The sequence below is a fragment of the Scyliorhinus canicula genome, chromosome 2, assembly GCF_902713615.1.
Source record: "Scyliorhinus canicula chromosome 2, sScyCan1.1, whole genome shotgun sequence".
In the NCBI taxonomy this organism is placed as follows: Eukaryota; Metazoa; Chordata; class Chondrichthyes; order Carcharhiniformes; family Scyliorhinidae; genus Scyliorhinus; species Scyliorhinus canicula.
This window is the reverse complement of record NC_052147.1, coordinates 77,478,950-77,506,329: the sequence shown is the minus strand read 5'-3', so window position 1 is coordinate 77,506,329 and position 27,380 is coordinate 77,478,950. Positions and strand designations below refer to the sequence as shown.

At 44.5% G+C, this 27,380-nt stretch overlaps 1 protein-coding gene across 1 annotated transcript in view; it reads right to left on the bottom strand.

The window, feature by feature from the left end:
• The window catches only part of baz1a (bromodomain adjacent to zinc finger domain, 1A), a 115,846-nt gene that overhangs the window by 78,721 nt on the left and 9,745 nt on the right, over positions 1-27,380 (bottom strand). The window contains exons 4-12 of the mRNA XM_038790244.1: positions 23,238-23,280; positions 22,213-22,320; positions 13,762-13,899; positions 11,356-11,413; positions 11,207-11,239; positions 9,915-10,096; positions 9,383-9,478; positions 7,104-7,242; positions 1,860-2,003 (exon numbers count right to left, since the gene is read on the bottom strand). Coding sequence (XP_038646172.1) covers positions 1,860-2,003; positions 7,104-7,242; positions 9,383-9,478; positions 9,915-10,096; positions 11,207-11,239; positions 11,356-11,413; positions 13,762-13,899; positions 22,213-22,320; positions 23,238-23,280 — 941 coding nt within the window. The remainder of the gene's footprint in view (positions 1-1,859; positions 2,004-7,103; positions 7,243-9,382; positions 9,479-9,914; positions 10,097-11,206; positions 11,240-11,355; positions 11,414-13,761; positions 13,900-22,212; positions 22,321-23,237; positions 23,281-27,380) is intronic.

Sequence of the window (27,380 nt, the reverse complement as noted above, 5' to 3'; positions counted from 1 at the left end):
CAGAAAGATTGGGCCTCAAAAAGGCAATCAAAAAAGTTTCCCTTGAAACTAAGAAAACGACAGATGCTTCAGTATTTACAGGAGGGGAAGAGGGCAGCATGCCACACTCTCAGGAAATTATTACTGAATCAGGGACAGGGGCTCAATGAAATTGAATTTAACTGTAAAGGAGAAATTCATGGGACTAAACAAGCAACAAATCCACAGGACCTTACGGTTTCCGTGCTCGGGTTTTGAACAAACTAGGTGAGAATATTGCACAAGCCATATGATCTTCCAATATTCTCTTTGTTTGGCAATGGTTTCCTTAAGTTGAAAAATAGCATAGGTCACTCTGCTATACAAGAGAGAGAGGAAAACCAGGGAATTATAGACCAGTTAGCCTAGTCAGGAAATCAATAGAATCTATAATTAAACATAGGTGACAAAAGATAATAACATTTTTCAGCTGATCAGAGAGCCAGCATGGATTAGTAAAAGGTAACTCATGCCTGCCAAACTGGTTTATGTAAGGGGAATGTCAATGGATGTTATTCATATTAAATGCCTTTCTCATAAGAGATCGTTAGCTAAAGTTGAAGTGGATCGAATTGAAGGCAGATTATTAACCTGGTTCAAAAACTGGCTGAGCAGCAGAAGACAAGAGGTTAATGATAAAAGGTAGATGTGACTAATGGTCTCCCACAATGATCTGATTTGGGGCCTCAACTATTCATCACATTTATGATTGACCTAGATGATGGGATAATAGACAGCAACGTATCCAACTTTGCTTTCTATCTTTGGAATGTCAGCAATGTAAATGGTGGAGATGGAATTGTGCCATTACAGAAACATTTTGATAGACTAAGTAAATGGGCAAAAATTGCAATTGGATTTGCATGGAGGCATATGTGACATCATCCACTGCGAATATAAAAAAGGGTAGAACAGGGTACTTTCTAAATGGTGAAAGGTTTGACACAGTGAAAATCCAAAGAGATTTGGGGTCCACATACATAGATCATTAAATTGCCACAAACAGCTTCCCCAGGGAGCGACAGGGGCACAATGATAGGCACTGCTGCCTCACAACGCCAGGGATCCAGATTCAAATTCGACCTTGAGTCACAGTCCGTGTGGAGTTTGCACGTTCTCCTCGAATCAGCATGGGTTTCCCCCGGGTGCTCCAGCTTCCCCTCTCAGCCCAAAGATGCGCCGGTTAGGTGGATTAACAGTGCTAAATTTCCCCTTGATGTCCAAAGGTTAGAGGGATAAGGCAGAATGAGGGTCTTGGTAGGTTGCTCGTTCAGAGGGTGGGTACTGGCTCAATGGATCAAATGGCCTTCTTCTGCACTGTAGGGATTCTATGATCCCAAAGAGTTAAATTAAAAGGAGGGAATGACAGAGCTAGAGCTGTGTACCCTGGAATCTAGATGACTGTGGTGATTTAATTAAATTTTTCAAGATACTAAGGGCAACAGATAGGATAGATGGAAACTACACTGGGATCCCACCAATCCATGTGGTCTACAGTATAAAGGCGACAACTTGCTATTTCACAACTGATGCTTAGCACTCAGGCTTGCTCCAGTCAATGCCAGGGTCATAGTATGTGTATATCCTTACAGTTTCCAGTCAGTATATTCCAAAATTAAATGAATTAAGTAGGTGCTTTGCTAAATCAACCAAACAATTGAACAGGTGTTTTTAATGCTTATTTTTAAACTATTCTTTATATGACCAGTTTAATGTATTGTTAGAGATTTTCAAGATTTTGGAGTAACCCACAACTGGAATGCTTAAAATGTCAGCGTGGGTTCTTCTGGTTACAGTGTTTTAGTAAATAACTTTGCACCAGACATGGAACAAACTCTAACCTTTTGGATCAGCTTCTTTTAACTGTTCTTTAGCTACTTCCTCTTCCTCAGCATGCGCCTGGAAAATTGCAGTTAGAAAAAAAAACAGCAATTCACAGAGTGGCCCTTCAGTGTCATTGCCAACAAGTGCTTCCTCAAGGCTTTCTGCAAATTAATCAGAAAAAAAAATCATACCTTAAATGAAATCTTTCAGCAATATATCTTGCAACTATAAGCATTCTAAAACTAGACATATATCGATGACAATGATGATTTTAGCGCAAAATTAGACAAGCAGTACTGAATTCAAATGACCATCACTCAGGAACCGATAAAGAGCACCTCAAAAAAGATTTTATTAATGAATCTTGAAGCTATGTTTTGGAACTATTATAAATAATTTATTTTGCATGAGGAATTTGTCCTTAAAAGTTATCTTCAGGTAGCCCTCCGATCCGGCTGATCACCTGGAATGTGAGGGGACTGAATGGGCCGGTCAAACGGTCCTGCGTGTTCGCGCACCCGAGGGGGCTGAAGGCGGACGTGGCTATGCTTCAGGAGACGCACCTGAAGGTGGTGGATCAGGTCACGTTGAGGAAGGGGTGGGTGGGCCAAGTGTTTCATTCTGGGCTGGATGCAAAAAACCGGGGGGGGGGGGCGATCCTGGTGGGGAAGAGGGAGTCGTTTGAGGCGTCGAGTGTGGTGGCAGACAGCGGCGGGAGGTACGTGATGGTGAGCGGCAAGCTGCAAGGGGAGCGGGTGGTGCTGGTCAATGTATATGCCCCGAATTGGGATGATGCGGGTTTCATGCGGCGCATGTTGGGCCGGATTCCAGATTTGGAGGTGGGGGGCCTGATAATGGTGCTGGATCCGCCACTGGATCGATCCAGTTCCAGGACAGGTAGGAGGCCTGCGGCAGCGAAGGTGCTGAGGGGGTTCATGGACCAGATGGGAGGGGTGGATCCTTGGAGGTTCGCGAGGCCGAGGGCCAGGGAATTTTCATACTTCTCCCATGTGCATAAGGCCTACTCCCGGATCGACTTCTTTGTTTTCAGTAGGGCGCCGATTGCAGGGGTAGTAGACGCTGAGTACTCGGCGATAGCCATTTCTGACCATGCCCCACATTGGGTGTACCTCGAGCTGGGGAGGAGAGGGACCAGCGCCCGTTGCAGCGCTTGGAGGTGGGGCTGCTGGCGGACGAGAATGTGAGGGGGCGGGTTCGAGGATGCATCAAGGTGTACCCGGAGGCCAACGATAATGGGGACGTCCGAGTGGGGACGGTCTGGGAGGCGCTGAAGGCAGTGGTTCGGGGGGAGTTGATTTCCATTCGGGCCCATAGGGAGAGAGGGGAGCAGAGAGAAAGGGAGAGATTGGTGGGGGAGATGGCGAGGGTGGACAGGAGGTATGTGGAGGCCCCGGAGGAGGGATTGCTGAGGGAGTGGCGCAGCCTTCATGCTGAGTTCGACTTGTTGACCACCAGAAAGGCGGAGGCTCAATGGAGAAAGGCTCAGTATGCGGTGTACGAGTATGGGGAGAAGGCAAGTAGGATGCTGGCACACCAGCTCCGTAAGCGGGATGCGGCTAGGGAGATTGGTGAAGTTAAGGACCGGGGAGGAAATGTGGTGCGGAGGGGGGTAGACATCTCTGGGGTCTTCAGGGACTTTAATGAGAGACTATAACGGTCCGAACGTCCGGCGGAGAAGGGGGGAATGGGTCGCTTTTTGGACCGGCTGAGCTTCCCGAGGGTGCAGAAGGGACGGGTGGAGGGTCTGGGGGCATCAGTTGAGCTTGAGGAGCTGGTTAAAGGGATAGGGAACATGCAGTCAGGGAAGGCGCTGGATGGGTTCCCATTTGAATTTTACAAGGCGTATGCAGACCTGCTGGGCCCCCTGTTGGTTAGGACCTTCAACGAGACGAGGGAGGGGGGCTTTGCCCCTGACGATGTCTTGGGCGCTGATCTCCTTGATCCTTAAGTGAGACAAGGATCCCCTGCAGTGTGAGTCACACAGGCCGATCTCACTCCTGAATGTGGATGCCAAGTTGCTGGCAAAGATCTTAGCCACGAGGACAGAAGATTGTGTGCCGCAGGTTATCCACGAGGATCAAACGGGGTTTGTGAAGGGGAGGCAGCTGAACACTAATATACGGAGGCTCTTGAATGTTATTATGATGCCGGCGGTGCAAGGGGAGGCAGAGATAGTGGTGGCGCCAGATGCGGAGAAGGCCTTCGATAGGGTCGAGTGGGGGTACTTGTGGGAGGTGCTGAAAAGGTTCGGGTTTGGGGAGGGGTTTATCAGTTGGGTGAGGCTGTTGTACGAGGCCCCAATGGCGAGTGTGGCCACGAATAGGAGGAGGTCGGATAGTGGCAGGTGGATTGGCCATGCTAAATTGCCCGTAGTGTCCTAAAAAGTAAGGTTAGGGGGGGGGGGGGGGGGGGGGGGGGGGGGGGTTTTGTTGGGTTACGGGTATAGGGTGGATACGTGGGTTTGAGTAGGGTGATCATGGCTCGGCACAACATCGAGGGCCGAAGGGCCTGTTCTGTGCTGTACTGTTCTATGTTCCATTTTCGATTATACCGAGGGACGAGGCAGGGGTGTCCCCTGCCCCCCCTACTTTTTGCGCTGGCAACTGAACCCCTGGCTATGGCACTGAGGGAGTCGGGGGATTGGAGGGGGCTGGTCCGGGGTGGGGAGGAGCACCGAGTGTCGCTCTATGCGGATGACCTATTGTTGTATGTGGCAGACCCGGTGGGGGGAATTCTCCAGGAATTTGGGGATTTCTTAGGGTATAAGCTTAACTTTGGGAAAAGCGAGCTGTTTGTGGTACACCCGGGGGAACCAGGAGGGGGGGATTGGGAGGCTCCCACTGAAAAGGGCAGAGAGGAGCTTCAAGTACTTGGGGGTTCAGGTGGCCAGGAGCTGGGGGGCCTTGCATAAGCTAAACCTCAAGACTGGTGGAACAAATGGAGGAGGAGTTTAAGAGGTGGAACATGCTGCCGCTGTCTTGGCGGGTAGGGTGCAGTCAGTCAAGATGATGGCGCTCCGAGGTTTCATTCCTGTCCAGTGCCTCCCCATCCTATCCCGAAGGCCTTTTTCAGGCGGGTTAACAGGAGCATTACGGGGTTTTGTGTGGGCACAGGGACTCCAAGGTTCTTGGAGCGGGGCAGGATGGGCTGGTGTGCCAACCTCTGTGGGTATTATTGGGCTGCGAACGCAGCGATGGTGCGTAAGTGGGTAATGGACGGGGAGGGGGCTGCATGGAAGAGGTGGAGACGGCATCCTGTGTGGGTTCGAGCCTGGAAGCGCTTGCAACGGCGCCACTGCCGTTCCCCTCAAGATCTGGGGGCAATGGAGGCGGCACGTGGGGGGGGTGGGGCCTCGATGGGGTCCCCGATACGGGGGAACCACTGGTTTGTCGGGGGAGAATTGATGGTGGGTACTGAGTTGCACAGGGCAGGTGTCAGGAGGCTGGGGGACTGTTCATAGACGGGATAGTTTGCGAGCCTGGGTGAGCTGGAAGGGAGGTTCAGGCTCCCCCGGGGAACACCTTTAGGTTCATGCAAGTAAGGGTGTTTGTCAGGCGGCAGGTGGCGGGGTTCCCCCTGTTGCCGCCGCGTGGGGTCCAGGACAGGGTGCTCTTGGGGGGTATGGGTTGGAGAGGGGAGGATCTCGGAAGTGTACCAGGTGATGCAGGAGGTAGACGAGGCCTCGCTGGAGGAGCTGAAAGATAAATGGGAGGATCTGGGTGAGGAGATTGGGGGGGGGGGGGGGGGGGGGGGGACGTGGGCGGATGCCCTAGAAAGGGTGAACTCCTCCTCTTTGTGTGCGAGGCTTAGCCTCATACAGTTTAAGGTACTGCATAGGGCTCATATGACCGGGACAAGGATGAGCCGGTTTTTTGGGACCGAGGACAGGTGTATTAGGTGCTCAGGGAGCCCAGCAAACCATGTCCACATGTTCTGGGCATGCCCAGCGCTGGGGGAATTTTGGAAGGGTGTAGCAAGGATAGTATCGAGGGTGGTAGGAACCAGGGTCAATCCAGGCTGGGGACTCGCAATATTTGGGGTTGCAGTGGAGCCGGGAGTGAAGGAGGCGAAAGAGGCCGGTGTTATGGCCTTTGCGTCCCTAGTAGTCCGGCGGAGGATTCTTCTTCAGTGGAAGGATGCGAGGCCCCCAAGCTTGGAGGCCTGGGCCAACGATATGGTGGGGTTTATTAAATTGGAGAGGGTGACGTTTGCCCTAAGGGGGTCAGTGCAGGGGTTTTTCAAGAGATGGCAACCATTCCTAGATCTCCTGGCAGAACGGTAAAATCAAAAGATCAGCAGCAGCAGCAGCAACCCGGGGGGGGCTCCTTGTTTTTGTTTTGGGTTGAATATCTGTTTTTTTGCCAATGACAGGCGTTAATTATTGTTTCTCTTTTGTATTTACGGCGGGGGACGGTTCTGTTTTTTTTGGGCTGTTTTCTTTTTTGTGAAAATTGGAATAAAATTATTTATTTAAAAAAGTAAGTTATCTTAGTTATAATCTATTCATCCAAGGCAAGTTATGGAACATTGCAGCTTTGTGAGGGGAATTTCTTATCACAGCCCAAGTTGACTATCGAGAAACAAGAAACAAAACAAAGGGTTTCTAAGAAAGATACAATTGCAAGTGAACAAAGAAACTTCAATGAACCTGCTCTTACTACTCAACATTTGGGCTACAAGAGCTGAGCAAAGGCTGGATATAGATGAACTGCTCGTCTGACCTCAAAAGCCTATACATCATTAAGGGTGTGATGATGGGTGGAGTCCAATACTAATGTTCAACACAATCTGGAGAGAAGCTTGCTTTATCAGTGTACTTGCTACTGGATTATATATTATGCCCTCCATCACCAGCACCCTGAGGCTGCAGCAAGTATGATCTAAAGGATATACCACAGCAGCTTATCAACATTGTTCTTGGTGGGAGGGATTGTAGGGGCAGGAGCAAAGTTATTACAGTAACAGTTTTCAACTAACAGTTTTCAAGTAAGACTCAGGCACTGGCTGTGACTTGTACCACCGTTTTCATTGCTATTGTTGGATTGATGTTCTGAAATTCCGACAGCCATGTGACTGCATAATCGTATGAAATGCAGTAATGCAACCCCCAAAGCAACTTAGGATTGGCAATAAATATAACTTTGCTGCTGTGACTTGGAGCCAGACAACAAATGCAAATTTAGGCTTTCAACCAAACATATTCCCCATTACTGTACATTTTACACATATTTCACACAGACCTAGAGTCATGCCATCTGGAAACTCATCCTGGAGGTCAAACAGGTCTCCAAACGCATGTAAAAACTCCAGAACCATTAACGCATCACCAAAAAGCTCTGATGGTAACCTGGTCTTTACAGGTGTTGGAATTGGAAGTTCCTATTGAGGGAAAAAAAATCATGCAATGAACATTTTACAATATGTATTCAAATGCAACCAGAAAACTGTGTACCAAATTTGCTTGGTAATAAAATGTCTCATGATGAAAGAACCACAAGAGTTAAAAAAAACTTCCCCATGTTCACCAGCCAAGCTGATGCCGCATGCCAGACACTCCCTGAATGCCCGAGGCCAAGAATTACCAGAACAGAATGGATGCAACATCTTTGATCGCAAAGAATAGCCAATTAGCGATATTTTCAGAAAGACTAAACAATAAATGTAATTTGTAATTATCTTCATTTCTCAGTTTCTTTAAGCTTTTGTGAATACACGCTGCTTTAAAACAATCTACAAAATGTAACTTTTTTCCAGAATTATGTGGTTTAATAAGCTTGAAATTTGCTTCACGAAATGAAATAATGCTCGAGGTGTCAGTAGCTCTAAAGGCAGGAGTGACAAATTATTTCGTTTACATCAGGGTAAAAAGAAAGCAGCTCGAAAAGCAAACAGAAGATGAAGTATAATGTTTTGAATCACAGCCAAAATATCTGAAATGCATAAGATCAACTAATTTATTTTATAGAAACACGCTTGATACATTAAATTCATTTTTGAAACTAGGCCAAAATTCACTTATTCTTCAGCTCCTTCAATGAGCTTCCCTTCATAAAGGCCAGGTGCGGGGATGCTCGCTGATGATTATTACTGAACACCAAGCACTCATGAATTCTCTGATACCGAAGTAGTCTGTGCCTGCTTGCACATTCAGACCTGGGTGATAACTGACAAGTATTTGCACCACAAGTGTCAGATAGTGACCATCTTTAACAAGAGAATGTACCCACCTTCCTTCATGTTCAACAATGTTAATATTGCTGAATCTCCCACGATTAACATCCCATTGACCAGAAATATACATTGGCTACAACAGCAGGTTAGAGGCTGGGAATTCTGTAGAGAAACTGGTCTCCCAACTCCTCAAAGCTGGTCCGCCATCGACAAGGCACAAGGCAGGAAAGCAATGGAATATTCTCCACTTGTCTGGGTGAATGCAGCTCCAACAATATTAAAGCAGCTCAACGCCATCCAGGTCAAACCCAATTTGCCACCTTCAACGACCAGCATACTGTGACAGCTGTGCAAACTGCACTGCATCACCTTGCACAACCTTTTTCAACATCTTCCAAACCAGTCACTTCTACCATCTAGACGAACAAGGTGACAGATACATCACTACCTGCAAGTCCCTTCCAACCCGCCTATACCATTTGGACTGCAGCGATTCATGTTAGCTCACCAGCAGCTTCGCGAGGTTAATTAGGGATGGGCAACAAGCTCTGGTCTTGTCAGTGACACTTAACATATTAAGAGCAAAGATTTTCTGGACAAGTTCTGATTTTCACGTGTCCCTTTCTGCTGCACACCCACACTGCCACCCCAACCATAATATTTTCCTGTTCACAATTCCACTTCTTAGATACCTGACGCGCTTGCTTCCCTCACCTATCATCTGCCCCAGCACTCCTCCCCCAATCCAAATAGCACCCAAAAACACTATTTGGCTAATTGCAAAGCAAGGTGAAGAATGGGAGAAAGGTGGAGTTGGGGGAAAACAGTAACCCTAGCAAGAGGAAGTTGATAGTCCTGACCAAATTTTGGGAAAGGTCAGTGGGGTGCGATGGAAATGCTGAAAGATGAAAGAAAAATACGAATTACTTATGGTGGAAAAGCAATGGCAAGGAAGGCAAATGGCAATTTTATTCCATGTTCTCAGGCATTAACCATTTAAGCACATGTTAATGCCATAAAAGCAAGAGAGAAAGCATGATACAGGAAGAAAGAATGCGGCAGGAAGAGCACATATTTGCAAGCAACTTAATATACTAAATTTCCCATGATATGGCTCATGATGAGTAAGCATCAATGATTTGCATTAAAGCTGTGCTTGTTAAAAGTGGCTGAAGTAAGCAATGTTACTTTATTAAAGAAATAATAGCTCCATCATGTGGAGGGACTAAGGACAGAAAATATTATGAACCATAGATTTCAAATGAACTCTCGCCAACTCGAGGGTTTTAAAAAATCTATTATTGATGGATGTACAAAACTAGTAGAAAGTTTAAAATTGCACAAATACCTTCAAGTCCTCACATTCCATATCTTCACGGGGCTTATTCCATTCTTTAAGATATTCTGCATATTTCCTCTTTTCTTCTCGTAGTTTTTCCCTTTCCTAGTTAGATTGTTCCAATGAAAATATATCATACATTAATGATTCATAACATATGTAGAAAACTTTTCTAAAATTTGTCTTCATAATAATGCCGCAGATAAATGGAGTGGAGTATTCATTTGTAGATGCAATTAATTCTGGCACACACCATTTTGAATTAAATCATTTCTGGTGAACATGAAAATATAACCAGCACTTAAATCTGCTTTTTTATGACTGTGACCAAACAGAAGATAATATCAGTCTCCCACTGTACAAAATCCAAATGAAGAAATTAACACTGCAAATATATGATGTATATTAAATAGAAAATGTGTGCAGCATTGCCCAAGTACAACCCATGCATCGCCAACTTCCAAAAACATTTTAAACTAGCAAAACAAAGTTTTAGAAAGGCCGACTCCTGGATTGCATCTTTCCAGGTTTTACCCATTACCTTTTCTTTCTCCAATTTTAGACGTTCCTTTTCTTCTTTCCTTTTAATTTTCTCTTCTTCCAATATTTTCTTCAACTCTTCTTTTTTCTTTTCTTTGTCCTCTTTTTCTTTCTTTTTAGCTTCCAACACCTCTTTTCTTTTCTTTAACTCATGTGCTAGTTCCTCTTCTTTCCTCCTTTTTGCTGTCAGTAAAATACAAAAACGGCTAACACTGTAGGAAACTTGATTTCGAAAATACTAAAATGAACTCGCACAAGTTTGGCAATAACCTTAGCAAATTTTAGAAATGTATGCATTTCCCATTTCAAAACTGTAGTCAAGTCTTCATTAAGCCCTCCCCATTTCTTATACCTCTCATTCCATCTCCAATCTAACCTTTGCCTCAAAGTCTTCAAACATATCACCGGCAACCGACTGCATCTTGTTACTCACAAACAGCGGCAACAGTGGAAGAATCAATCTAGTCCGGACATTTAGGTTCAAGCTGGTGTATCGCAAGGCGCTTCCTCATATCTACTAAACCACAAGAAGCTCCCACCCCAGTGTTCCAGTTGTCTGTATTTATAGGATAATTAACATAATTGCTGTACATGCTGATTGATAGTACATTTAGACACACATACCTGTCTTTGAACCCTGTCTAGACGCTACTGGCCACAGACTTGTTTCCTAGAAAATGGATATCCTACTTATGACCTCAATGTATCATCGGCCTTCAATCTCTCTAAAGCCGGTCATGTTAAGCAGCTCATTTTCCTGCCCCGAATGGTCCACGTTATTGGCACTGCCCGCCCTACTATTTCACGGCTCTCAGCAGCACAAGTTAGCTTATCTTTCTTTGCAACATTGTTACCACTAGAGTAACTACAGGTGCACCGATGACTCTATGATCAGCATTCTGCTGCTCAACTAATTTACCTGTAAACATTCATCAGACACAAAAGAAAAGCTATATAGTTACTGCAGCTTTGCAAAATCTCCATCATGCCTGTAGGGAAATTACAACTTTCGTCAACTTAAATACCAAAACTAAAGTTAAGCTTTAAACTCAAGCCCTTTCTCCAATCTCAGATGCCTCTCAACATTGCATTCTTTCACTGCCTTTGTTCAACCTTCAAACCTCACATTCAGTGCATCATACAAAACAACTTATTTGCACCATTTCAACCAGGGGAAAACAGCTGAAACCCCATTATTCATGCTCCCCAATAGGAAATTGCCATGTGTCAGAGATAGCAAGTCTGGAAATATGCCACCACCTTCTGTCAGATGCAAAGTGAAGCAGAGCATACCTATTGCTTCATTTCTTCCTTTTGCCTGCGCATCTTTTCAATTTCTCGTGCAGATTTGTTTCTATATTTTGACATGTCTTCCCCATCAGTAGCACTATCCGACTGATAAAAAAAAGAATAAGTTTAGCTGATATTTCAATTTGATTTACCTTCTAAAAATTGAGAAAATTCTTTGTCGCTAAGCAAGTACGAATTTATAGCCAGAATCTTTCCATAGATTGATATAGGGACAAGAGGACATGCCTACCCTGCCCCTAATTAAACATTTGTATATCAACCAGTTCATACTCATTCTCAAACTGACATGCTTTTGAGCAGCAACAAGCAAGGGCTTTTCTTCTTCTTTCATGGAGAAGCAGGTAGGGAAGCACAGTAGCACAGTGGGTATCACTTTGCTTCACAGCTCCAGAGTCCCAGGTTCGATTCCCAGCTTGGGTCACTGCCTGGAGGTCTGGAGTCTGAACGTTCTCAGTGTCTGCGTGGGTTTCCTCCGGGTGCTCCAGTTTCCTCCCACAAGTCCCGAAAGACGTCAGGTGAATTGGATGTACTGAATTTTCCCTCTGTGTACCCGAACAGGCACCAGGATGTGGCAACTAGGGGGTTTTCACAGTAACTTCATTGCAGTGTTACGGTAGGCCTACTTGTGACAATGAACATTATTATGGGATGCGGGTGTCACTGGCTGGGCCAGCAATTATTGTCCATCCCTAAGCAGTTCCAAATTACAAAGAAGAAACTGATATCAGACGAGAGAGAAAGAGGAGAGCAAAGATGTTCATGAGGAAGCACCAATCAGAACATACTTCAAAGTTTAAAGTGTGTTCTGGCCATGTCATATAAACTAGTCAGAACCGCCTTACACGGACCTTTTCTAATTTAAAGACAAATGCAGGATTTGAGTCCATGGAGGCAGCATAATTATCATATTGTTATTGCAGAGGAATTTCACAAATCAAAGAGGAAAAACACACATATATACCAACATCCTGCGTACTTACCACTAAAAGTGAACAAACTAACAAGATTATTTCTAACGCATGTATGTTAACTTAAGTGAACTTACACATGATTCAGACATGCTTTGTACCATAGGAGTTACTACGGTTGTTTTAAATAGTCACTTGATAGTACAGAACCTGAGCATTGCTGTTAAAAAGTGCTGTTGAAGGTTCTCATCTTGCATAATAATAATCTATATTAGTTACTGTGAAATCCCATCGTCGCCACGCTACGGCGCCTGTTCGGGTACACCGAGGGAGAATTTAGAATGTCCAATTCACCTAACAAGCACGTTTTGAGACTTGTGGGAGGAAACCCGGAGCATCCGGAGAAAACCCACACAGGCACAGGGAGAATGTGCAGACTCAGCAGTGACCCAGGTCGGGAATCGAACCCAGGTCCCTGGAGCTGTGCTAACCACCGTGCCATCCATACTCATCAGGACAGAATTTCAAGAATACCAAATTTCAAAGAAAACAACAATTCATACTGCATGAGTAGAGGGTGCCGATTGGTTGACAAGTAAACTCCAATTAATCGAAGGGCTACCAAGGGAAGGCACCAGGGAGCAGCTGTCCCTCAGGCTTTTGCTCAGTAGAACAAAGTGCCAAGTTCAGTGTCCTGCATATGAATATGCATAGTTTCTAAAATGCATGTGAGCCATATTCCAAGCCCAACTACCAAACTACTAATCTTGAATTGTTTGTTATTGTACAGTTGGGATGGTTAGTAAATGTTGTCCAATCAGTGTCCAACATTAGATGGGATTCTATGTTCTGATATTTGCAATCAGAGAGAGGGAGGTTGAGTGCAGTCAATGTTCTTGTCTGTTACAAACAGCTGAAGGGATGTGCTGTTTGATCTGATCTGCCAATCGTTGTGATGTACAGCCTATAAACCCGACACCAGCACTGAAATTCGTAACAACATTACTCGTTTGTGCGGTTGTCAGAATGTCCTTTTGGCTTCTAAAAAGAAAGACTTGCATTTATATAGCACCTTTCACAACCAACAGATATCTCAAACCCCTTTAGTCAATTAAACACTTTTGTAATGTAGAAATGCAGCAACTAACGTGAGCACAGCAAGTTTCCACAAGCAGCAACATGATGATGACCAAATAATCTGTTTTCATCTTCTCAACTGAGGGATAAATATTGGTCAGGATACCAGGAGGGGAGTGGGGGAAGCAGCAGCATAACATAGGTCGAATGGCGATCACAGTTGGATTGCCAGTCCATTCCCATTTACTTCCCTGCTCTTCCTTGAAACAGCACTATGAGATTTTTAACATCCACCTGAATGGACAGATTGCCTTGGTTTGTAAAGCTTCATCCAAAAGATGGCAGCTCTGATATTGCAGCATTCTCTCAGAACCGCACTGAAGTATCAGCCTTAATTTTTGTGCTCGAGGCCCAAGTCTTGGAATAGGACATGAAACTGGAAACCTTGTGACTCAAGCAAGAAGCCTACCACTGAGTCAGGATTTAAATATGTAGAAACTATAGTATTACACAGCTTTAGATGTGTGCATAGATACATTATTTTTCACTTACATTTGCTAATGAAGAGCGGTTCTTATGAGTCCTGCTCCGACATCGGTTAGAAGGACTGAAAACAAATGTCGATGGATCATCCGGGAACAAATGGGAAAGGTTCTGCTCGGTAAGCTTGTATTTATCAACTGTTGTAGACTGAATAAAATAAAACAAAATACTAAGTTCAATATTGATAGTATTTATAACATCATTCAGTAGAAAAATTAACAAAGCTCAAGCATTCACAATGGTTTTAAAGATGGAGTAATTATGAACTGATGTGAAAGTAAATCTTCCAGGCGATATACTTGATGCTCAAACATTGTAACGATCAAATCTGTTTCCTTCTGCACATGGGTTAATCAGGGACATTAATGTGGATTATGATGGTTCAACTTTCATGGACAAAGAAAAGATCGAATTCTTGAGAGCTGGGACAGGGAGGGGAAAAAAGGGGAAGTCATTGAGCAGTTCAAACAAAAGATGGCACAGATAGACTTGCAAGGACAAGTGTCACAAACTCAGATCCTTGGTACAAGGTAAAACAATTACTTGCAGCAAAAAGAAAATGTTGCCAAACTCTTCAGAGGAACAACAAAATCTTACAAAGACGCATTGAGAGATATTTGGCACGGTGACCAAAGTCTGGTCAGAGGTAGGTTTTAAGAGTGACTTAAAGGAGGAAAGAAAGCTAATGTTTAGGAGGAGCATTCCAGAGTTTGGCAGCCAATGGCACAAACAATAAAATCAGGGATACAGCAGAGAACAGAATTAGAGGAGCTCGGAGATCTTGGAAAGTTAAATGATTGTTTAGTGGTTAGAATACTAGATGAGTAAACCTGAGAACGGGACTGATGATCCACAACCCCAACATGGCAGTTCCAGAATTGGAATTGTCAGTCAAATAAATCTGGAATTAAAGCTTGGTTGTCAGTCATGGTACCCATGGAACTCATCTGGTTCACTAATATTCAAGGGAAGGAAACTTGCCGTCCTTACTTGGTCTGAATGTGAATCCAGACATACAGCATTAGTCGTGACTTTTAACCACGCTTCTGAAATGGCCTAGCAGCCATACACAATAAAATTAGACCACCCAGCATCCTACCTCAATCACCTGTACCTGGGACTTCGATGTTGTGGCCATTTCGGAGCCATGGATAGAGCAGGGACAGGAATGGTTGTTGCAGGTGCCGGTGTTTAGATATTTCAGTAAGCTAACGGAAGGTGGTAGAGAGGGGTGGCATTGTAGTCAAGGACAGTAGTACGGTGGCTGAGAGGACATTTGATGAGGACTCGAATACTGGGGTAGTATGGCTGAGTTAAGAAACAGGAAAGGAGAGGTCACCCTGTAGGGAGTTTTCTATAGGCCTCTGAAAAGTTCCAGAGATGGAGAAGTGAAAGGATTGCAAAGATGATTCTGGATAGGAGCGAAAGTAACAGGAGTAGTTGTTATAGGGGAACTTTAACTTTCCAAATATTGACTGGAAACACTATAGTTCGAGTACTTTAGATGGGTCCGTTTTGTCCAATGTGTGCAGGGGGGGTTTCCTGACACAGTATGTAGATAGGCCAACGAGAGGCGAGGCCGTATTGGATTTGGTACTGGGTAATGAACCAGGACAGGTGTCAGATTTGGAGGTAGGTGAGCACTTTGGTGATAGTGACCACAATTCGATTAAGTTTACTTTAGTGATGGAAAGGGATAGGTATATACCACAAGGCAGAGTCATATCTGGGGTAAAGGCAATTATGATGCGAGGAGGCAAGGCTTAGGATGCATCGACTGGAGGAGGAAAAACTGCAGGGGATGGGCCACAATGGAAATGTGGAGCATGTTCAAGGAACAGCTAACTGCGTGTCCTTGATAAGTATGTACCTGTTAGCAGGGAGGAAGTGGTCGAGCGAGGAACCATGGTTACTAAAGCAGTTGAAACACTTGTCAAGAGGAAGAAGGAGGCTTATGTAAAGATGAGACGTGATGGTTCAGTTAGGGCGCTTGAGAGTTACAAGTTACCGCGAAGATTCTAAAGAGAGAGCTTAGAAGAGCCAGGAGAGGACATGAGAAGTCTTTGGCAGGTAGGATCAAGGATAACCCTAAAGCTTTCTATAGAGATTAAGGGGCAGCAGGGGTAGCATGGTGGTTTAGCATAAAGTCTTCACAGCTCCGGGTCCCAGGTTCGATTTCCCGGCTGGGTCACCTGTCTTGTGGAGTCTGCACGTCCTCCCCCTGTGTGCGTGGGCTTCCTCCGGGTGCTCCGGTTTCCTCCCACAGTCCAACGATGTGGCGGGTTAGGTGGATTGGCCATGCTAAATTGCCCGTAGTGTCCTAATAAAAGTAAGGTTAAGGGGGGGGGTTGTTGGGTTACGGGTATAGGGTGGATACGTTGGGTTTGAGTAGGGTGATCATGGCTCGGCACAAACATTGAGGGCCGAAGGGCCTGTTCTGTGCTGTACTGTTCTATGTTCTATATGTCAGGAATAAAAGAATGACTAAGGTAAGAGTGGGGCAATTAAGGACAGTAGTGGGAAGATGTGCGTGGAGGTCCGAGGAGATAAGAGAGGTGCTAAAGAGTATTGTCGTCCATATTCACACAGGAAAAGACAATGGTTGTCGAGGAGAAATACTGAGATACAGGCTACTAGACTAGACGGGATTTGAGGCACATAAGGAGGAGGTATTAGCGATTCTGGAAAGTGTGAAAATAGATAAGTCCCCTGGGCGGATGGATTTATCCTAGGATTCTCTGGGAAGCTAGGGAGGAGATTGCTGAGCCTTTGGCTTTGATCTTTATCTGGTCATTGTCTACAGGAAATAGTGCCAGAAGATGGAGGATAGCAAATGTTGTCCCCTTGTTCAAGGAGGGAAGTAGAGATAACCCCAATAACTATAGACCAGTGAGCCTTACTTCTGTTGTGGGAAAAGTCTTGGAAAGGTTTATAAGAGATAGGATGCATAATCATCTGGAAAGGAATAATTTGATTAGAGATAGTCAACATGGTTTTATGAAGGGTAGGTATTGTCTCACAACCTTTTGAGTCTTTGAGAAGGTGACCAAACAGGTGGATAGGGTAAAGCAGTTGATGTGGTGGATAAGGATTTCAGTAAAGCGTTGATAAGGTTCCCCACGGTAGGCTATTGCAGAAAATAAGGAGGCATGGGATTCAGGGTGATTTAGCAGTTTGGATCAGAAATTGGCTCGCTGATAGAAGACAAAGGGTGGTGGTTGATGGGAAATGTTCAGACTGGTGTCCAGTTACTAGTGGTGTACCACAAGGCTCTGTTTTTGGGGCCGTTGCTGTTTGTCATTTTATAAATGACGTGGAGGAGGAGTTAGAAGGATGGGCGAGTAAATTTTGCGGATGACACTAAAGTGGGTGGAGTTGTCGACATGTGCAGAAGGATGTTACAAGTTACAGAGGGACATAGATAAGCTGCAGAGCTGGGTTGACAGGTGGCAATGGAGTTTAATGCAGAAAAGTGTGAGGTGATTCATTTGGAAGGAATAACAGGAAGGACAGAGTACTGGGATAATGTAAGATTCGTGGTAGTGTGGAACAGCAGAGAGATTCGGTGTCCATATCCATAGATACCTGAAAGTTGCCACCCAGGTGAGAGGGTTGTTAAGAAGGCGTCCGGTGTGTTAGCCTTTATTTGTAGAGAATTGAATTTCAGAGCCATGAGCTCATTTTGCCGTGTACAAAACTCTGGTCGCCAGCGCGCTTGGAGTATTGCGTGCAGTTCTGGTCGCCGCATTATAGGAAGGATGTGGAAAGCATTGGAAAGGGTACAGAGGAGATTACAAGGATGTTGCCTGGTATGGAATGGGAAGATTTTACGAGGAAAGGTTGAAGGACTTGAGGCTGTTTTCATCCAGGAATCTGAAAACCCTCCCTCCTGCAACCATCCTGCAGCCAAATGTTCAACTGCTCTCTCTCCTATTCCTCGATTCGCTAGCACATGGCACGGGTAACAACCCCGAGATAATAATTCGGTTTGTCCTGGATCTAAGTTTCTACCCTAGCGCCCTGAATTCCTGCCTTACATCCCTATCCTTTTCCTACCTAGGTCGTTGGTACCTATGTGGACACGACTTGGGGCTGCTCCCCCTCCCCCTTAAGGATCACGAAAACACGATCCGAGGACATCGCGGACCCTGCCACCTGGGAGGCCAACACACCAACCGCGAGTGTCTCTCTCGTCGTTCCACAGAATCTCCGATCTGTCCCCCCAACTATGGAGTCTCCAATGACTAATGCTCTACTCCTCTCCCCCCTTCCCTTCTGAACAACAGGGACAGACTGTGCCAGAGACCTGTACCCCATGGCTTACCCCTGGTAAGTCGCCTCCCCCCCCCCCCCCCAAACAGTATCCAAAGAGGTATACTTGTTACTAAGGGGAACGACCACAGGGGATCACTGTACTGACTGCTTCCTCCCAGCCCCTCTCACCGTCACCCATCTATCTTTATTCTTCAGAGTAACTACATCCCTGAAGCTTCTATCTATGACCACCTCTGCCTCCTGAATGATCAGAGTTCATCCAGCTCCAGTTCCCTAACACGGTTTCTGAGGAGCTGGAGATGGGTGCACTTCCCACAGATGAAATCAGCAGGGACACTGACGGAGGCCCTCACCTCAAACATTCTGCAGGAGGAACATTGTACTGCCTTCCTTGCCATCCCTTCTAAATAAACAAGAAAAAGAAAGGAAGAGCTTACCTGATATTCACTCAACCCCTTAGGTTAGAGGTGGGGGACACTACAAGTGTAGTGTCTCGGGTTTTAGCAACCGCCCCAACCTATTTACTAACCAATCTTCCCAGAAATCCCCACGGCCGACTTTCTGCAGCTCTAACGGTAAGTTTTTAAAGAGGTAAACTTACCTTCCCGACATTCAACTGCATTTGAAGAAATAACCTCTTCCAAAACCCCTCGCCTTCCCTCTCACCACTGCCCTCCCCTTCCCACTGAGCTCCCCTTACCCAAGCTACACTCAAACTTTCCCTCCCGCCCAGCCAGACCCACTCACTCATCCCGTCCTCCACCCTTTCACCCCAAATTTCTCCACCTTGCTTGGACTTGGCTCCTCGTCACTTCTGTTACCATCATTGGGCGGTTTAGCTCCTCCTTGGCCAGCGCCACTTGGATCCACATGGCCAGGGAAAAACCGAGTCCACCTCCCGGAGGTTAGGAGATTGAGCTCTGGGGAGGCTCAGTTTACAAGCCAATACTGCATCCAATCTGATGTGGAAGGGCAGCCAGGTTTGGGATTTGGACGGCAAGCACGGGGCAGAGATGGGAACAAACAGTCTCTGCTCTGGCCTCATAAGTGGAGTCTCCCTCCTCGCCTGCCAGAAATTGAACAATTGCTCACAGGTGCAAACCGATGATCTCCTGCATGGCAGCCACAGGACTGGCCAGAATAAACTGCTCTGATTTCTCCAATCAATCACTGTTTCCCTCCCTCCTCACCTTGCCGCTCTCAAATCATAGATTCTGTCTCTGGAGAAGAGGGGAATTCAGTGATTGGAGGAGCTGGAGCTTCAAGCATGGACGATGGCAGAATCTGTGACTAGAACAGCAGTCTTGTTCTCTGACTGCTCCTTCATTCACAACTTGGCAGTCAGTTCCCATACTTGCTCACTATCAGCAGAGTTGGGATTTTTTTTCCTAAACCCTGTAGGTTAGATATCCACTAAAACAGCAGAAATTTCTCATCCCTGATTTATTAGTTGAAGTGAAAGGGAGAGAAGAGAAAGCCTTTCAAAACAAATCTGAGCAGCAAAAGACAGAAGAAAAAAACATCCCTGATAAATGTTGGCCTTGTTAATGATGCTCACATCCCATCAACAACTGAAGGGGTTGCAGAGATATAGAGATGCAAGGCCATGGAGGAATTAGGAAATAAGCAACAGTAATTATTTAAAAGAAAACGAGACACGGTCAGTCCCTATAACCAACGCAGATCAGCTAGTACAGAGCTAATGAATGAACTGGATGTTGTGCGAGCTAGATATGGGCTAGAGGCTTGGATCCATTCAAATTATATCGAGGTTGGAAGGTGAGACACCAGCCAGGTGATCACTGAAATAATCAAGTCGAGGAGATAAAGGCATTAGTGAGGCTTGAGCGGAGGTGGACACAGATAATGCTGCAGTGGAAGCAGACTTTCTTGACAATTGAGCAGACATATTGTCACAGGTAGGTGTAAATGGATTTGTTTCCCCACTGGCAATACAGTGTAGTGTGCCTCCTGTGAGATTTATTTTGGAACCTCTTCCTCTACATATATACATGAACTAGATATAGGCATAGCAAATAAGTTGTAAAGGATCACCTCTAGCAGTCATCAGAATGGTAATAGGTCATAGAGTTTAAACTGACTTTTTTCACACAAGTGCTCATTAAAAAACAGTGTATTTTTTCATGACCTTTGAAAGGCATGTTATGCACAAAAATTGAACAATTGAAGGCTGGGTACCAGGAGAAAGCTGCAAAACAGGAGTAGAGTGGGTTGATTTGGTGTAGAGCTAGAGGTGTGTGAATCACAATGAGCCAAAATAGCTCCTTCTGTGATTTTAAATTTCTAATGATTCAATGGAGCATCCATTTTTGTAATTCAAATTAATTAACTATAATTTATGAACAGCAAAACTTGTACTCCCTCTAGTGGTTGCTCAATAGAAAATACGATGCGGCCAGAACACCTCCATGCAAAAAATTAAACTAGATCAAAATGAAAGCTAATGTTATCCTGAAGAACTGATCAAAACTCAGCGTCTTTGCTAATTATCCTTTAAAAGATGATAGTGACATAAATCAACCCAGAAATCAAATCATGGTAATCCTAATCAAAGTTTGAAATTGCAACTTGGAATCCTGCATTCATTAATACTGATATTTAGATTAGGTTGAAGGCTACTCAAAGCCATGGATTAACTGAAATAGAACAACTATCGACATAGCCACAGCATTAAATGGGTTTGATTGGTGGGTTTCTAACTGGCATATGAAGATATCTTGATATGATTGAAGGATTCTACCGTGCAAAATGAAAGCTGGGAATTACAGACAGCCGCGTCTGCAGAACATTTCACTAATTAAGGCAGATCAATAGAGTACCTCACACCCTTCCTCCAATACAATAATACAAAAGCAAAATACTTCCAATGCTGGAAATCTGAAATAAAAACAGAAAATGCTGGAAATACTCAGCAGGTCGACAGCATAAGTGCAAAAGGAAACATAATTAACAGCAGGGTGATTCGTTTTTTTCAGAATTGGATAAAGTAGAGATGCAACTAGTTTTAAGTATGAGGCAAGTGACAATCAAGGAGAACCAAAAGACACGGTCGGTCTGTGAAACGGTGGAAGCCAGGAGAGATTACATGACGGAAAGAAATGGGTAATAGGACAAGTGAAGAAACAAAAATGGGTCCAATAGAGATGTACAAAATTTTTCAAAATAAATAAATTTAGAGTATACAATTAGTTTTTTTTCCCAATTAAGGGGCAATTTAGTGTGTTCAATCCACCTACCTTGCGAAACCCATGCAAACACGGGGAGAATGTGCAAACTCCACACAGACCCAGAGCCGGAATTGAACCTGGGACCTCGGCGCCGTGAGGCAGCAGGGCTAACCCACTACGCCACCGTGCTACCCCGAGATGTACAGAATTGGTGGAAAGCAAGGACATTGCAATCCTATCACAGTCCTGGGGAGGTGTAGAAAATGGAAGGAACAGATTCAAAGTTCCTGTTACCAAGGCGAGGGGGAAATCCTCGCTTAAGGACAAAGGGAAACAAAGCAGATGCATAGAAAGTGGCATCATCAGAACAGATGCAAAGAAGGCAGATAAATTGGAGAAATGGGCAACGCCTTACAGGAAGGGTGTCAGTGGACTTATAGTACATATTGGTCAATAGCCTATCCCCAAAAATGGATCAAATTTTCCAGTTTGCAGCAAGAGCAGAAAACAGAACCAATACAATCAATGTAGTGGAAAGAGGAGTATGGGAGGAGACCAGGAGTAGGAAAAAATAGGTCTCGGACTCTATTTCTAATCACGACCTTTGCTCGCATTTCCTCAGATGGCAACTGGTGATGATTGTTCTATTCCCATTTATACATCTTCGACATATTTTTGTTTTCCTTGTCCCACGTCCATCTACTTTCGCCTACGCCATCCCCAATAAGATTTAATCTCTCCTCCTTTTGACCCTCCCAAACCTTTGCTTGTTCGACCCCTCCTTTCCCTGACTCACTACTTGATCATAACATGCCCCATCTCTAACATTTCTCACTTTTGATGACAGATTAAGCTGAAACATAATGCTTTCCTCTCTACACAAATGCTGCCTTACCCACTGAATGTTTCCGGCATTTCATGGTTTTATCGTTAATGAAACCAAAATTCTTCACAACAAGCAATTAATGATTCTGATAACCTATTAAAAGACAATTACCTTGACTTTAAGCATGCCATGTCGTAACTCACAATGTTGTTTGAGAAAGAGCTTCAACTTGTCTTGAGAAAACTGATTTTTCTTGCGACTATTAAATGAAAGAAAACCCTAATGAAACCACATATATACATACAAACATAAATAGAACATTATTATTCCCTAAGAAAATGAACACAGATCGAAACATTTGCTGGCAAATGGATTTAATCTTCCTGATCCCCATACCCATGGTATGGTGCAGCACAGTGGTTAGCACTGTTTCTTCACAGCACCATGGTCCAGGTTCAATTCCTGGCTTGGATCACTGTCTGTGCAGAGTCTGCATGTTCTCCCCTATGTCTGCATGGGTTTCCCCCCGCGTGCTGCCGTTTCCTCCCACAAGTCCCGAAGGCCATGCGTTAGTCCTTCAGACATTCTGAATTCTCGATCCGTGTACCTGAACAGTCGCGGAATGTGGCGACTCGGGGCTTTTCATGGTAACTTCATTGCAAGTGTTAATGTAAGCCTACTTGTGACAATAAAGATCATTATACCCACAATGATGATTTTTGAAGCCTGCCGCCTGCCTCACATTTGTTAGAGTGGCACCCCTCAAGCTATGTAACCAATTGTTTCTCTCTATTGAAGATATGGAGTCCGATTTAGCTCAGTTGGCTAGACAGCTAGTTTGTGATGCAGAACAAGGACAACAGCACGAGCTCAATCCTGTACCGGCTAACGTTATTCATGAAAGCCCTGCCGTCTCATCCTTGCCCTTCACCCGAGGTGTGGGTGCCCCTCAGGTTAACATCAACACCAGTCAGCTATTCCCCCCCCCCCCCCCCCCCCCCCCCCCCCCCCCCCCCCCACAAAGGGAAAAGCAGCCTATAGTCATCTAGGACAATGGCGACTTAATGCCTCTGGTCTGTTGTGGATTCCAGCTAAGTACCATTACCCTCAGGTAAACAAGCTTTTAATCAATAATACTAACTTCATTTGGGCAGCTTTATGATGGTTTCATTTCCTTCAGTTTTTAGTGGTTTCACCTTGTACTTAAATGAAGTGACATCAATCTTGCTCTTCTTTTTCCTGTGGAAAAAAAATGTTGTATTTTCATGACCAAGTTAAGCAATATTTGATATTTCTGATTCAATAAAAGATGTTCATCTATCTTAGCATTCAAGATCACTTCATGTAATGCAAATGACATTTGTAGGTACGCAAAAGAAATTTCCATCATCACAAGATTACAGTAGATTTATTTGCTTGGTAAGAGAATGGTTAATGGACCAAAGCTGACACATAAACATTAAATACTGCTTGTTACTGGACATGCAAAGGCACATATTATTTAGGTATATCAAAGGCCTTAAACAGGCAATCATTTTTTCTTGCAATTCAAAGCAATTTCTCTGGCTTGAACAGTTTCAATCCAATCATCAGTGTGCTCAAGCCTGCATCCCAAAATATGCAAATATACAAGCCGTGTGATAACAGCTGAGTTATACATGAGTGCAGTTCTGGACATTTGAAATTCTGGAAACATGGAACATACAGTGCAGAAGGAGGCCATTCAGCCCATCCAGTCTGCACCAACCCGCTTAAGCCCTCACTTCCACCCTATCCCCCTCACCCAATTACCCCTCCTAACTTTTTTGGACAGTAAGGGCAATTTAGCATGGCCAATCCACCTAACCTGCACACCTTTGGACTGTGGGAGGAAACAGGAGCGCCCTGAGGAAACTCACGCAGGCACGGGGAGAGCGTGCAGACTCTTCATAGACAGTGACCCAGCAGGGAATTGAACCTGGGACCCTGACGCTGTGAAGCCACAGTACTAATCACTATGCTACCGCGCTGAGGAAATTTCTACTGTGCATTTAGTTGTTATATCGGACATGGGGTCATTGTCACTAAGTGCATGAAATGAGAAAATTCCATTTTTATCAAGGAGAGGGGGAAATCTGTCCCCAAACTATCAAAATTAGTCAAATATACATTTGTCCAGGGAACTAGTGAAAGCTTCTGCTCCCTGCTGAATTGAGATTAAATATAGGCCGAAGAAAATCAATGGTCAGTGTGCCATCTTAACCCCTGCTGATGTGTAATACAGCTATAAAAGTGTACTAAACTAGATTCCGGATTCAACTGATCCACCACGAATATCAATGCGTACTACTCGGCTAAGTACATGGAGAAAAGATCACCACATGCAATTCCAAACACACGATAGCAGCCCAACTTCTGGATTATAATTTCTGGTCTTGAACCGTAACCATATTCAAAAAGCATTCCTCACATTTTCTAACAATTAGCTCCCTGCAGTATATTTGATCACAAAATTTCAAAGTGAAAAACAATGCGTTTCAAAATTGAGCCCATTGACAAAGTTTGAAAAGAGTTGGAAACTAAAAAAGGTACACGCACGGTGTTCTTCATAGTTCATCCATGGAAACAGTGAACTCAGGCACAAATGTTGCTCTTGACAACAAGAGCAACAGATGCAAGACAGCTTGGTGAAAAACCAAAGGATGCAGGCCTGAGGTGGTAGCTATTTTACCAAATAAGCTATTTGAACAAGAATCTGTGCATTTGAGAATGGACTGGCACCTGTGAAATCTTGTGAGAAAGGAGGCAACAGTTCAGAAAGATACTAAAATGGCAAGACAGAAAAGGACCAGCTAGTCCTTTGAAACTGTCCCATACTGTCAGAGCACTATCCCAAAAAGCTAAACACCTAGGTCAATTCAAGTGAAAAGTTAATCTAGAATTTCTCTCCAATACCAGTAAAACAAGTTACCAGAAACAACAGCACCTAGGTGATATCATCTAATACCTCAGCTCCTTTTGTGTACTGAAGCCAGTCGCAATTAACATTTTGTCCAGCTCCCATAGTGAACCCGTACTCATTAGAAGAGCCAGTAATGTGATCAAAAAGCCAAGTCTTCTCCGGACAGAAACATTTCTGGACATCTAACTTGTACTTGTGATGCACATCTGCCATAAACCCCCCCCCCCCCCCCCCCCCCCCCCAACCAACAGCAGGAACTAAAGCAGATTTTCAGTGGCTGGAAGTGGGAAACGTGTCCATATGATCCAGTGCTACGATAATAGGACAGGCAAAGAGACTGGGATGGTGGGTCAGGGGCATGGTTCGTGGTGTCCAGTGTGAGGCTCGGTCTGGGTATTTAAATATGGACTCGAGTTAGAACTGTTTTCCTTTAGAATAACTTATTAGGGCAGCAAGATAACACAATGGATAGCACAGTTGCTCTACAGCTCCAGGGTCCCAGGTTCGATTCCCGGCTTGGGTCACTGTCTGTATGGAGTCCGCACATTCTCCCAGTGTGTGCATGGGTTGCCTCCGGTTTCCTCCCACAGTCCAAAGATGTTTAGGTTAGGTGGATTGATCATGCTAAATTGTCCTTAGTGTCCAAAAAGGTTAGGTGGGGTTACTGGGATAGAGTGGAGCTGTGGGCTTGGGTGATCTTTTCAGGGGCCGGTGCCGACTCGATGGGTCAAATGGCCTCCATCTGCACTGTAAATTCTATGATGGTGAAACTGGCAGAACCGTCCAAATTTAGTGATTTAAATCACTTCTATTGGATTGTTCCGTGGGCAGCGCAATTGTCCAGAGGAAGTGAGCACTTCTAATTGCTGGGTAAACCCTCACGTGGGAACTCCTCAGAGGGATTCTTCAGCATATCATTAGGGTACCCCTAAATGCTACACTGGCGAACCAGGAAGTTATGGGCCAATATCTATATTAATTTAAAAAAAATAAATTTAGAGTATCCAATTCATTTTTTCCAAATTAAGGGGCAATTTAGCGTGGCCAATCCACTTACCCTGCACATCTTTGGGTTGTGGAGGCGAAACCCACACAAACACGGGGAGAATGTGCAAACTCCGCACAGACAGTGAAATGTCTAAGATTTAAATACAAATCGGGAGTTTCAGGCTAAATTTGATGATGTTAAAATAGAATCAGAATGATAAAATGCAGCAAGCTATTTAGTCCATCCCATGTCTTTGAAAGTTATTTAACTAGTCTCACTCTCCCGCCCTTTAACCATAGTCCTGCAAGTGCATTTTGGAGAAACGGCGACTTCACTGTAAGAAAGCAGATTCAATGCTGTGGAAGAAGAGGCATTTGGGGGATATAGATTCAAAACAAGATTTTAAATTAAGAAAGCAATGGAAATATAGGTTTCATCACAGGAGATATTGATGAAGAGTCAGTGTTAACGTTAAACTTTCAGGAAACATCAGTCCTCTGTTAAGACATATTAGACTATACACTACAGGAAGGATGTGGAGGCTGGAGAGAGAATTTAATACAATGATGCCTATTATGAAGAAATACAAAGAAACACGAAATACTTATGATTATGAAATCAGTACTTAAAGTAACAGAAGTATCAAGCAGGTTAGATTGAAGCTGATGATCAGCAACAGTTGAGGAACCAAGGATCATCAATAAATACATGTTAAAATCAAGACATTTAGAACCAAGCGGGCAGGAGAGAATTATTTTTAAAGTTGACGTTAGGGAATTGATTGGCCAAGACTCCATCAAGGTTAGATAGGATAAAACGACAAAGTAAATGGGGTTAAAGAGATGTGGGAACAGAATGGTTAACTTTCATACCTACTTGCTTGCACCGAAGGTAAACATAGACTGACTGAGTGGCCTACTTCCCAATGCAAATACTATACAGGCAGTCCTCCAACGAACAGCACCAATAACACTTATAAATTGACAGCCTTTATTGAATTTACCATGTCGGTTCCGAATTCACCAACCCAGCTTAAACATTTTTATGATGAACATATACCACTGCTTATATTCTTAAATTCAGCCTTGTCTGAGACAGTAATGCAGGGCAGCATTGGGTTGCTGACCCCGAATGTGCCCGGGAAATTTGTGTTCTCCTGTTGAAACACCGTGCCCGGGAAATTTGTGTTCTCCTGTTGAAACACCGTGCCCGGGAAATTTGTGTTCTCCTGTTGAAACACCGTGCCCTCTTGCACCCTTCAATCACCAGGCCGTAACTCCAGGTCAGAATGTCAGATCGACATGCGGTCATCAGCTGGTTACAGAGCTTGGCCGTCTGCGGAGAATGGTCGCTGTGGCCAATTGGCAGCGCGTTGCCTGGCCGATCTACAGCTCAGAAAGTGGAGAAGAG